Genomic DNA, 11364 nt, shown 5'->3' with positions numbered 1-11364 from the left:
AGGCCTGTGGCGTCATTTCCTCCGCCCCTGTTGCAAGGGATAAGAAACCCTGCGCCAAGGCTTCCTCCTTTCCCAGGCGGCTGCCGAAGATGGCGGAGGGGCAGGTTCGGGCTCCGCGCGGGCCGGGGCGGCTCGGGGCCGGGTGGGGTCCAGGCGGGAATGGGGTCGCATCCTCTGCCCCTTCGTACGTGTGTAGTGACGCTTTGGCTCGGTAACTGAGCAAAACGAAGAGCAAAAGGGCTGAGGAGGTTCTTTAACGGGGAAACGGAGATACTGGGACTGTCTTTGTGCCCGGGGCTGGGGGAATGCGGCATCGTTCCTCCCCGAGGGGCGGCGGCGGCGACGTTCAGCCCAGGAAGAGCTGTTTTAAAAGCTGTTTTGTTTACCTTGATCTGGGCCGGTCCTTGGGGGAGTTGGACCCTTGTGTTTCTAGCGACCCGGGAAGCACGTGGGAGGCGGCTGAGAAACCAAGGATCGGCCAAAATGGAGGCGCCTTTCATTCCCCCCAAACGGCCTTGTCCGCTCTCCCGTGGGAGTGCCAGTCGGGCTTCCCCTGCATCTCGGGGTGTTTTGGCCCGAAACCTTTAACAGTGGGTCCAAGAGCTCTTGCCTGCGGGGCTTTCAGGAACAAATAGTGCTTTCCCCCCCCCCTTGGCTTTTGCGTTTGATGGGTGCTTTGAAATGCTGTTAAAGCAGAAGACTGTGATTAAATGCTCCTTTGTCCTTAAGCACTTGGCCTCCAGTGAAGGCAGCCGAAGCTTAGCCCCGAACGCCCTGGCCCCTGTGTAACATGAAGGAGGGGGGGATCGGGGGTTGGGGGGCCCTGGTGGGCTTCATGCCACGGGCCTGTGGTTACGGAAAACCACGCTGGGAGCCAGACAAGTGCGAGTCCCCTGAGCGTGCCCCCGCGTGTGCTGTGTGCCCGGCCCAGTTTGCACTGTGTTTGCCGTAACAATGTTTCTGAGGCAGATGTTATCCTCATCTTCCAGGTGAGGAGGTGGAGGCCTGGCGAGCTGCAGATCTTTGCCCCAAGTCCCAGTGTCAGGAAGTCTGGCTTTAGGTTCTGTACCTTTCCGCCTTCCAACAGTCACCACGTATATAACCAGCACTCCATAGAGTGGGGACTTTGACCCTTGATGAAGAAGCTATAATCTGGGCATAAAAACCCCTGCCCTTCAAGCGGCTGAGATGTGAGAGGAGTTCTTATCCCGCCCATTGAAATCACCATTTGCTATTTTGGCCTCGTCTGTGAAGTGAGCCTTGGGTCCTAGTTCCTAGGTCTGGTGCCTGGATCGGAGGCACCTGGGGGATAAGGTGTAACAGACAATGAACAGTGGTTGCTTGGGGTGGGGAGTCGGGAAGTTCTGGGTGACCGAGCCCTCGTCTGTCTTCCACAGGTCCTGGTGCTTGATGGCCGAGGCCATCTCCTGGGCCGCCTGGCGGCCATCGTGGCCAAGCAGGTACTGCTGGGTAAGTCTGCCCCGCGCCCACTGCCCTCCACACTGAGGTCAGACCGGCGGTCCGTGATGAGCAGCAATCACCATCTTTCGTTTGAGTCTCACGACCGTGAGATCAACCCCATGCACCGCTCTGAGACCTGCCAGCCAGTCCCCCCCCTGGAGGTGGGGGCTGTGGGGTTAATATTTTCTGTTGGGTGAATTCATTTAAGTGTGAATGTAGCTCTGACGGGGCCAGGGGTTCCCCTGCTGGGCCCTTTGCTGTCTTGCCCTTGTGGTCGGGCCCTGACCTGGGAGGATCGCCCTCTGGTGCCTCAGCAGTAACTGGGCTGGGAGTGGCTGCTTGGCCTGAGCCCCCCGCGAGTGCCTCACTGTCCTCCTCTCTAGGCCGCAAGGTGGTGGTTGTGCGCTGTGAGGGCATCAACATTTCTGGCAATTTCTACAGAAACAAGTGTAAGTTATGGCGTGGGAGAAGGACTAGAGAGGGTTGATGTGTGAGGTGCTCAGACTCCATAGACCCTGAAAGCCATCCCCCCAGTGGTTTGGGGGGGGGGGCTAGTTTGAGATTCAGAATAGGCCCTTGGAAGTGGGTGTGGGAAGAAGAGAAGCGGGTGTTTCCCTGGGGACTATACAGCCTCACGCTCTCCGCTCTCGTCAGTGAAGTACCTGGCCTTCCTGCGCAAACGGATGAACACCAACCCGTCCCGCGGCCCTTACCACTTCCGAGCCCCCAGCCGCATCTTTTGGCGGACGGTGCGAGGTGAGCTGGGCCTGAGGCCCGCGGGTGGGAATGGGGCGGGTGGCCCGTGATGAGGACTTCTCCCACTCAAGTTCGAGTTTCCCAACCATGAGATGACTCCACATGCACTACCATCTGAGGCCACCGGTCCGCCTGCCTGGTGATGGGGTCTCGGCGAGCCCCTCTGAGCGGGGCTGCTGTCCCTCTGCCCACAGGCATGCTGCCCCACAAGACCAAGCGAGGCCAGGCCGCCTTGGACCGCCTCAAGGTGTTTGACGGGATCCCACCGCCCTACGACAAGGTAAGCGAGACCGGGCCGTCCCAGCATCCCTGTGTCTGGCGTGTCTGTGATGATCCACGATTACCTACATTGTTTGAGCCTCATGAGAACAGCACCGGCTGAGACACCTGCCCCAGCCAGCCTTCCCTGTCTGTCCCTCACTCCAGGTCCCTAAGCCCCTCTCCTTCTCCAACAGAAAAAGCGAATGGTGGTTCCCGCCGCCCTCAAGGTTGTGCGCCTGAAGCCCACCCGGAAGGTGAGTTCCGGGCTCCGGGGAGCAGACGGACATGGGGGGCTGACGTGGGGTCCCCGAGACTGGCAGATGATGGTTTTTTCTCACGATGGTCTGCGGATGCCACCTGGGCACTGCCGAAAATGCCAATGGCTTAGCTGATGCCAGGAGGAGCAGGGAGGCCCTGACACGGGGGGTGGGTGTGTCTTCTGATCTAAACTTGGATCCTTTGAGAAGTCTTCAGCCCCCTCGTCAGCCCCTCCCCAATCTAGGCTCCCATTTATTTACAATTTCGTTTCCCCCCACCCCAGTTTGCCTACCTTGGGCGCCTGGCTCATGAGGTTGGCTGGAAGTACCAGGCCGTCACAGCCACCCTGGAGGAGAAGAGGAAGGAGAAAGCCAAGATGCATTACCGCAAGAAAAAGCAGCTCATGGTGAGTGCAGGGGCACCACACGCCTGGGCAGTGGGCCTGGGCCCTGGGAAGGGGTCACAGGCGGCAGCCGCTGACCACAGCCTGTTCTAACCCCACAGAGGCTACGGAAACAGGCCGAAAAGAACGTGGAGAAGAAAATTAACAAATTCACAGAGGTCCTCAAGACCCATGGACTCCTGGTCTGAGCCCAATAAAATTGACTGTTATTCCTCATGCTTGGCCTGGCCTGCCCTTCCTCCATCGCCGCCCTAGGATGTGGGGAACCCCAGGGGCTGTTCCGGGGCCACAGGCACCTTACCTTGGGCCGTAGAAGGCTGGGGACACAGAAGGGACCTTAGTCACTGCTATTTAAGAAAGGCCTTTTAAAAGCTTTACCTGGCCCTGTCAGTTGGGCATACTTAGCCTGTGACCTACTCAGAGTTTTAGGAAATGAGCGGCTGGAACAGCTAGTTCCCTTTCAGGATTTATAAGCTGGAAAACTCTCTAAACTTCCCACACGATGCTAGACCGCAGCTGTTAGGATGTAGCAAATGCTTGGGGCAGGATGGACCTGGCATTGTACAGAGGGATTTACAGATGCAGACAGGACGGCGCCAGTCTCGGGCATCGCACTTGAACGTTCCTGTACCTTGTGACCAGAAAATGAATAAATTATTTTTAAAGAAATTTGGCGTCTTTGCCGTGTGTGTCTGCAACGGAGGCAGGCCCTTGGGGGCTGTCCAGATAAATGGCTAAATTCCTAATCTGTTAACGCACGGGAGAATTCACCTTTAGAGATCGACCTGCCAACAATTTACTCAAACCATTGTCTGGTGTCTGGTACCCCAATTGACAGCCGTCTACACTCTTCAGCTGCAGGGTGTGGAACTGCCCCGTTTTAGAGCCACCCCCTTTGTGGGAGGGGGGGGGCTGCTTCACCTCACTTGGGTCATCGGCCACACTTGCTTTGGGGGAAGAAATGGGCAAGAAACATTTGCATGTGTTTACGATGGAAGTGGGCATGTTAGATCTGCCTGGGTGCCTGGGTGCGGGACCTGAAAGGGTAGATACACAGGTGGAAGCCCTCGGTTCACCTTCGATCACCTCCATCAGGCCTGTCTCCCTTTCACTGATGAGGTTTAGGAGGAGTCACCTGATCCAGAGCCAAACCCAGAATCCCACACAAGCCCTCGGGTTTGATGAAGGAAAATCTGTCCTGGAAAAGAAGCTGAATTCATGCAGCCCCCGGGATTGGTGTGCAATATTTAGAAATAATTTCCTAATTCAATTCATTCAAATGCCTGACCTCGGCACAAAGGGAGCTAGTGGAGGAGAGTTCCCAGGCAAATCACAGCTGGCACACCTGCCGCTCTATCCTGCACCATCTCCAAAGCAGCCAAGATCTCAATGGCTTAGGTTTTCTCCATCTAACATGGGTGGTGACCCTCCCCTCCTTGGTTCCTGGGATCTGCCTCCAAAAGCAACTGAAGACAAGCTTAATTCTAAAGTCTGACAAAACTGTTATAGCAACACAATCCCACTGAAATCACTATCCATTAAAAACACCACTTTCGCCAAAACCTGTTTGGCTCGGTGGATAGAGCGTCGGCCTGTGGACTGAAAGGTCCCAGGTTCGATTCCGGTCAAGGGCATGTACCTGGGTTGCGGGCACATCCCCAGTGGGAGATGTGCAGGAGGCAGCTGATCGATGTTTCTCATCAGTGTTTCTAACTCTCTCCCTTCCTCTCTGTGAAAAATCAATAAGATATATTTGAAAAAAAAAACAACACTTTCCACTTCAGAAGACACAGATAAGATGACAAACCAGACAGAAAATACTTGCAAATCCCTTTGAAGGACTTCTATTCCAAGTATTTATATATAAAAACCTCTTATAATGACACAAACCAAATGAGAATTAGGCGAAGATTTGAATAGACATTTCACCAAAGAAGATATATAAACAAATGGCCAATAAGCACCTGAGAATAGACTTAACATTCAACATCAGAGAATGAAAATAAAATCTCTGGGTGGACAATCATGTAGCACAAATTCGAGGAATCAAAGCTCCAGTTCTGTCTTGCCCAACTACCCACCACCAAAGCATGTGGGCACACCTCTCCAGTCCACGGGGGTGCCATAGGGAGGGTCTTGGGGTTTTTCTGTTTTTTTAAATAATGATTTCAGCCGAAACCGGTTTGGTTCAGTGGATAGAGCATCGGCCTGCGGACTGAAAGGTCCCAGGTTCGATTCCGGTCAAGGGCATGTACCTGGGTTGCGGGCATATCCCCAGTAGATGTGCAGGAGGCAGCTGATCGATGTTTCTCTCTCATCGATGTTTCTAACTATCTCTCTCCCTTTCTCTATGTAAAAAATCAATAAAATATATATATTTTTAAAATGATTTCAGAGAGGGGGAGAGAGAAACATCCATGCCTCCTGCACGCCCCCCCCCCCACACACACACACACACACCAGAGATTGAGCCCGCAACCCGGGCATACGCCCGTGACCAGAATCGAACCCGGACCCTTCAGTCCACAGGCCAATGCACTATCCACGGAGCCAAACCCGCTAGGGCAGGAGGGTCTTGTTTTAATAGGCATTTCTGTGCTCAGTGGGGACGGCTCCAGATCAAATAGTATTTGCATTTTTGTTATGAAATGCTGGGAAGCAGTGTCGTTGAAATCTGACAGCGTTGGCTGGAGTTTATTATGGGACACCAAAGCTGTTTACAATGCAGGTGAAAAATCAACCCAGCCATAAAACAGATAAGTGAAATACAAATGAAAACGCGGGGGGGGGGGGTGGGGGGGGGATCAATGTATTGCAGGAAGGAAAGGAAAGAGTTAAAAGTTAGACGGGAAAGGAGAGAAGCTGTTTGATGAGACTGTAAATGCTGTTTCCTATTGTGGGTTGTGCTCAAAACGCTGAAAAGCTAAGGACCCAGCCAGCGCCCTTGCAGAGTGAAGCAGTATTTCTTCTCTCTGCTTTTCCCTTATCACCAAGATCTCCCCAGCCACCCTGAACACCTTGCAAAATGTTGAGCATTTTACACACCAGAGAGGAAATCGCACCTAATCGCACCGCCTGGCGATGTAAACCGCTGGGCACGCGTTGTTAGCTTTTTTCTAAGTAACGTTTATACAGGTTAACACGCGCTGTTGATAACAACGGTGGGCCCTGCCTTTAAAAAAAAAACTAATATCATAAATACTTTCCAAGTCGTTCAAAAGTTCCAGGAACTACGTGGTTTTTTTTTTCTACAAAGAAAAATTATAAAGATAACACAGGAGCTCTAAAACAGAAAGTCCCGTTAATGCTATCCCCAAAAGGACAACCACCACCCATTAAAAATGTTATCATTGAAAATTCACAAAGCTATCAAGTGTAAAACAAATTTAAACAAGCTTTCAAATGACATCGTAAGTTTATAGCATTAATATTTCATATATCCTGTACTGCCCAACGTGGTGGAGGCTGGCACCGTGTAATTTTAAATCTAATGAAATGAAAGGTAAAAGTTCAGGTCCTCGGTGGCTATGGTGCTGGAAAGCGCAGACATTTCCATTGTCGCAGAAACCGCGCCGTTACGGACAGAAAACCAGCAGAAGGGTCTGGGGGGGAAACGGGACACAAGAGAACGACTTTCACAGAAAAAGCGCAGGAGCAGCACCCGCCCCGCACAAAGTTGGCGGCGCCGCCGCGCAGGGCCCAACACTTCACGAGCTCCCTCCCCGCAGAAAGATGGCAGCCACCTCATCCCGCTCGAGCCCTGTACGGACACCGCCACGCGGTCCCCAAAGCCCACGTGATCTCACGGCGCGCAGACACCCGACCGCCTCCCTGTAACTCTCGCGATAACGTAGGCGGGCTCAGGACTGGCCACGCCTTCCCAATGCGAACTAGCGGGTCCAGACAATGGATGGCTGAACTATCGCGAGACGGTACCCGCCCCGCCTCTCCGCCCTCCTCCATCATGGCGGCGTCGGTGCAGTCTCCCAATCACCTGCTTGCTGAGAGACGTCGGTCAATCAGAGACGCGCCCAAAGCACCGCCCCAAATCGTGCTACTCGGTCCCCTATTCGTCACTTCCTCTCCAGTCCCTGCGCAGTCGATAAGGAAACCCGGACGCCGCTGTGGCTTTCTTTTTTTCAAGCGGCCGGGAACATGGCGGACATTCAGGTGCGAGCTCGGGCCCTCTCGGGCCTCAGGGGCGTGTCCGGGAGAGCGGGACCCCGCGCCCCAGTTGGGGAGTTGATTCCGGGCGCCCCCGATCTCCCCGGGGCTAATTCGGGCAGAGGGCGCGTGTCTGCGTTATCTGCGTTAGCGCCTCCTCAGTCCCGGGGGCTCCGCACTGGGAAGTCGTGTACGTTAGATGAGCAGTGGATCCGGGTGGATGTCTTTGTGTCTTGGACAGTAATCCTTCCTGAAAGGTGCCCGAGGTGCCATTCTGCCTCCGGGTTCTAAGCAGTGAATTCTGCAGGCGGCGGGAAGTGTCTGGGAGCGTAAACGCTGAAGTGACCCCGGATTAGATTTCGGTCTGAATTAGAGGGACACCTGGGGTCAGAGTTCTCGGAGGCGATTCTGGGGCAGGAGACCTGGGGGGTTCCGGGAAGGTCTGCGGCCCCCTCTGGCCTCACCCGCCCCCTCGTCCCCGCAGACGGAGCGAGCCTACCAGAAGCAGCCCACCATCTTCCAAAACAAGAAGAGGGTCCTGTTGGGAGAGACCGGCAAAGAGAAGCTCCCGCGATACTACAAGAACATCGGCCTGGGGTTCAAGACGCCCAAGGAGGTAGGACCCCGAGGAGGAAGAAGGGGACCCGGCTCCGCACATGTGCCGGCCCGGCTGCCCCGCCCACATCCGCGTGTCGCCCGAGGGCTGCTGGGAATTGTAGTTTGTCTCCGAGGCCGCACCCCGCTATTCTTTCCAGGAACTAGCTACTCAAGCCTTACTTTTTTTATTTAATACATATTTTTATCGATTTCAGAGATGAAGGGAGAGAGAAACATCACTGATGAGAATCATTGATCGGCTGCCTCCTGCACGCCCCCTACTGGGGGGGTCGGGGGGATGGAGCCCGCAACCCGGGCATGTGCTGGAATCGAACCTGGGACCCTTGAGTCTGCAGGCCGGTGCTCTATCCACTGAGCCAAGCCGGCTAGGGCCTTTTTTTTTTTTTTTTTTAAATCTTTATTGTTGAGAGTATTATAGACACCCCCCTCCTTTTCTTCCTCCCCAAGCCTTCTTTTCCTTATCCCTCCAGGCCATTGAGGGCACCTACATTGACAAGAAATGCCCCTTTACCGGTAATGTCTCCATCCGAGGGCGCATCTTGTCCGGTGAGTGGGGCGGTTGGGGGGCTGGGGTTCAGATTTCTGGGTCTGAGGGAGGAGGGGCTGGGGACACTCCTGGTTCCTGGGCCCTGGCAGGTGATGTCTGTTTTCACGATGGTCTTCAGATGCCTGTGACAGGCGCTGCTGAGAAAGCCAGTTGGCAGAACTGATGCCAGAACCAAGGTTTCTTAATGCTGCTTGGCAGCTCCCAGCATGCCCTGGGCTGCCTGAGGCTCCCTTTCCCAAGGAGCCTGACCCACAACCTCCCCTCCCCCAGGCGTGGTGACCAAGATGAAGATGCAGAGGACCATTGTCATCCGCCGAGACTACCTCCACTACATCCGGAAGTACAACCGCTTCGAGAAGCGCCACAAGAACATGTCAGTGCACCTGTCCCCCTGCTTCAGGTGAGCGCTGTGGGCAGCCACCCTGCCTGGCGGAGAGGAGGGGGTGGGCTGCACTCAGGTCTGAGTGACATGGGTCACCCTAGGTGCCTGTGGAGGCAGTAAACAGGCCGGGGGAGTGGGGAGGCTGCTGCAAGTGAGCCTCCAGATTTCCATAAAAGTGGAGGTGTGTTTGGAGCATCTGTACAGTATTGGGCCTGGTGCCTCGCTCAGAGCTTGTGCTCAATCAGTAATGACAAGGGGGCGGCTGGAACTGGAAACCGAAGCTCAGCTGTGGCCTCGGCCTGGTGACCACAAAGGAGGCTCTCGAGGGGCAGCCTCACGCCCCCTGTCCCCCATGTAACATACACGCTGCCCCCTCCGTAGAGATGTGCAGATCGGCGACATCGTCACCGTGGGTGAGTGCCGCCCGCTGAGCAAGACTGTGCGCTTCAACGTGCTCAAGGTCACCAAGGCCGCCGGCACCAAGAAGCAGTTCCAGAAGTTCTGAGCTGGCTACCTGCCCCCACCCCAACCAAATAAAGTTATTTTCTCAGTCACAGCCAGGCCCCGGTGTCTGTGGCCTCTCCAGAGGGAGGTATGTCCCTGGGGATGGAGCAGGTTGACGAGACGGATGTGTTCTTTTTTACCTTCTGGGGCGTGAGGGTGGGAATGGGGACCAGATCCCGCCTCCTGTCCTGTCTCTGGGTGAAGACGGCCTGTATTAAAGGTGCTGCACTTCTCCGTCTCCTTTGGTCCTTGTCACCTTCTACCTGTCGTTGAGCTGCTGTCTCACCGCGCACCCCTGTCTTTCCCCTCCGCCTCCCCCCCCCACCCCCACCCGTGTCCCTGGGGAGGAAGTGAGGGGGGGCAGGGGCTCCTGGGCCCTTTCTGGCCTCCTTGGGGAGAGGGATGAAACAGCAGCCGCACTCTGGGCCTGACCTCAACCTGGCCTTTCTTCTGACTCCTGAGTGGGGGAGCGAGGCTGGGAGTCCCCCTCCCCAAGTGGGCACCATGCCCCTTTGCAGATGAGCAAGCTCCTCTGAGGGGCAGGTTCTTTGATTGGCGTCCCAGTGCCTGAGCCCCAGGTCTCAGATTCTGGAAACTTCTTTGCCTGAAAATCCAATTAAGGACGTTGGTCTTGAGGGCAAGTTGCATAGCAAGGCTGGGCTGGGCCTCAGGCTGGTTAGAGAGCCCCTGGAGGTGGGGCTGGGGGAGGAGAACCGGGAGATGGGGAGAAACTGGGGAGAGACAGGCAGTCATGCAAACTCGGGGAGAGATTGCTGATGGCCAGAGAACGGGAGCTGGGAGGGGTTGGCTGTTGGTAACAGCAGAACGAGATCTGTTAGAAGCAAAAACAAAACAAAACGGGAAAGGGGGCCTTGAGTGTCACACAGGAACAAGGAGACACCACAGAGGGTTCAGCTGGACACAACAGGCCAGACCGGGAGGGGGGGAGGGGGCCGAGTTCAGAGGAGAAAGGACTGGGGGGGGGGGGACCCTCACCCAAGCAGACATGGAGGCCTGGAGTAGAAGGCACGGCTGGAGACTGGCTTCGCCCCTCGGGGCCGGTGCTGCTGGGGTCCCCAGGTCCCTGCCCCCCATGCCTGTACCAGGGACTGGCACACCATGGTACAGGGTTGGGAGACGGGGCCCTGAGGAGAGGAGCCCGCTCGTCCAGCTCGTCCAGGGAAGCCGCCCGGGATCAGCCCGGCTCTGGCTTTTACCCGGGGAGGGCGTGGATTCCTGCCAGAGGAAGTGGGGCCACATCAAAGAGGGCAGGAAGGGGCAGGGACAGGTCACAAGGGGCACCGCCCGCATTTCAGCCTGCAAGCCCGCCCCGCCCCTGCTGGAGGGCTGGGGACCCTGAGGGGCTGAGGCTGCTGGGGAGCCCCCTCCCCCTGCAGGTGCTTCCGTTCAGGGTGGGGCCTCCATGTTTACAACAACAACAGCCCGGCTCCCCTGTTTCCTCCCAGCAGTCGTTGGGGCGTCTCCTGGCACCCCACCATGTCAGGCTGCCTAGTCACGGGTGGGGCGGGCGCCTGGTGTGCACTGGGGGACGCCTCTGGTGGGCCTGTGGGTCACAAAGGCCCAGAAGAGAACTCTGGGTGCCACAGTTCTCTTGCGTGAGGAGTGGGACCGCCCTGGGGCAGCTGGAGATGCAATTCCTACCTTGGATCACAACTTGGGTGCTTCTGCCCTCTGCCCACCGCCCTCCCCTCCCTCCCTCTGCCTGCCTGTGCCCACCAGCCCGGCCCCTCCTCTGAGCCTGTGCCCTGGCTGTGTCCTGCACCTGGAGCACTACCCCAGGGTCCCCCTGCCTCCTGCTCCCACTCCGCCCTGACTCCGTAGTCTAAAGCTCACTAACCTCTTTCCACTTGGCCAAACCTCCGACCCTCCAATCACCCTTCCCTGCTTTGTCTACGTGGACAGGTGAGTCCTATTTCTGATCTATTCGTGGGTTTATTGTACAAGTTCTATACTCTGTTGCCTGTGTATCTGTTGAGCACCGGAATCCAA

The 11364-nt window shown here is 56.1% G+C and overlaps 2 protein-coding genes and 5 non-coding genes across 8 annotated transcripts; all 7 read left to right on the top strand.

Annotated features, from left to right (window-relative positions):
• The first annotated feature begins 74 nt into the window (after positions 1 to 74).
• On the top strand, positions 75 to 3808 carry RPL13A (ribosomal protein L13a). 2 transcript variants are annotated; one of them, XM_059665411.1, is made up of 8 exons: positions 75 to 104; positions 1398 to 1470; positions 1845 to 1910; positions 2116 to 2217; positions 2412 to 2497; positions 2673 to 2732; positions 3020 to 3142; positions 3241 to 3808. In XM_059665411.1, exons 1-8 carry the CDS (start codon positions 90 to 92, stop codon positions 3325 to 3327), a joined length of 612 nt encoding a protein of 203 aa, XP_059521394.1. In that variant the 5' UTR covers positions 75 to 89; the 3' UTR covers positions 3328 to 3808. The 2 variants fall into 2 exon arrangements, with proteins under 2 accessions (XP_059521394.1, XP_059521395.1); XM_059665412.1 differs by lacking the exon at positions 75 to 104 and adding an exon at positions 1109 to 1253.
• LOC132217670 (small nucleolar RNA Z195/SNORD33/SNORD32 family) lies at positions 1517 to 1600 on the top strand. Its single transcript, XR_009448948.1, has one exon. It is a non-coding gene; the product is annotated as a small nucleolar RNA Z195/SNORD33/SNORD32 family (small nucleolar RNA).
• On the top strand, positions 2257 to 2341 carry LOC132217669 (small nucleolar RNA Z195/SNORD33/SNORD32 family). Its single transcript, XR_009448947.1, has one exon. It is a non-coding gene; the product is annotated as a small nucleolar RNA Z195/SNORD33/SNORD32 family (small nucleolar RNA).
• LOC132217671 (small nucleolar RNA SNORD34) lies at positions 2538 to 2605 on the top strand. The gene has a single exon (XR_009448949.1). It is a non-coding gene; the product is annotated as a small nucleolar RNA SNORD34 (small nucleolar RNA).
• LOC132217674 (small nucleolar RNA SNORD35) lies at positions 2794 to 2879 on the top strand. The gene has a single exon (XR_009448952.1). It is a non-coding gene; the product is annotated as a small nucleolar RNA SNORD35 (small nucleolar RNA).
• A 3343-nt stretch (positions 3809 to 7151) lies between the features above and the next one.
• RPS11 (ribosomal protein S11) lies at positions 7152 to 9406 on the top strand. The gene is made up of 5 exons (XM_059665420.1): positions 7152 to 7309; positions 7788 to 7919; positions 8392 to 8467; positions 8739 to 8868; positions 9232 to 9406. The coding sequence occupies exons 1-5, from the start codon at positions 7295 to 7297 to the stop codon at positions 9353 to 9355; spliced, it is 477 nt and encodes a 158-aa protein (XP_059521403.1). The 5' UTR covers positions 7152 to 7294; the 3' UTR covers positions 9356 to 9406.
• On the top strand, positions 8553 to 8640 carry LOC132217675 (small nucleolar RNA SNORD35). The gene has a single exon (XR_009448953.1). It is a non-coding gene; the product is annotated as a small nucleolar RNA SNORD35 (small nucleolar RNA).
• Positions 9407 to 11364: the final 1958 nt, after the last annotated feature.

Source organism: Myotis daubentonii, chromosome 15 (genome assembly GCF_963259705.1).
Source record: "Myotis daubentonii chromosome 15, mMyoDau2.1, whole genome shotgun sequence".
NCBI lineage: Eukaryota > Metazoa > Chordata > Mammalia > Chiroptera > Vespertilionidae > Myotis > Myotis daubentonii.
This window is presented reverse-complemented; position numbering and strand designations above follow the sequence as displayed.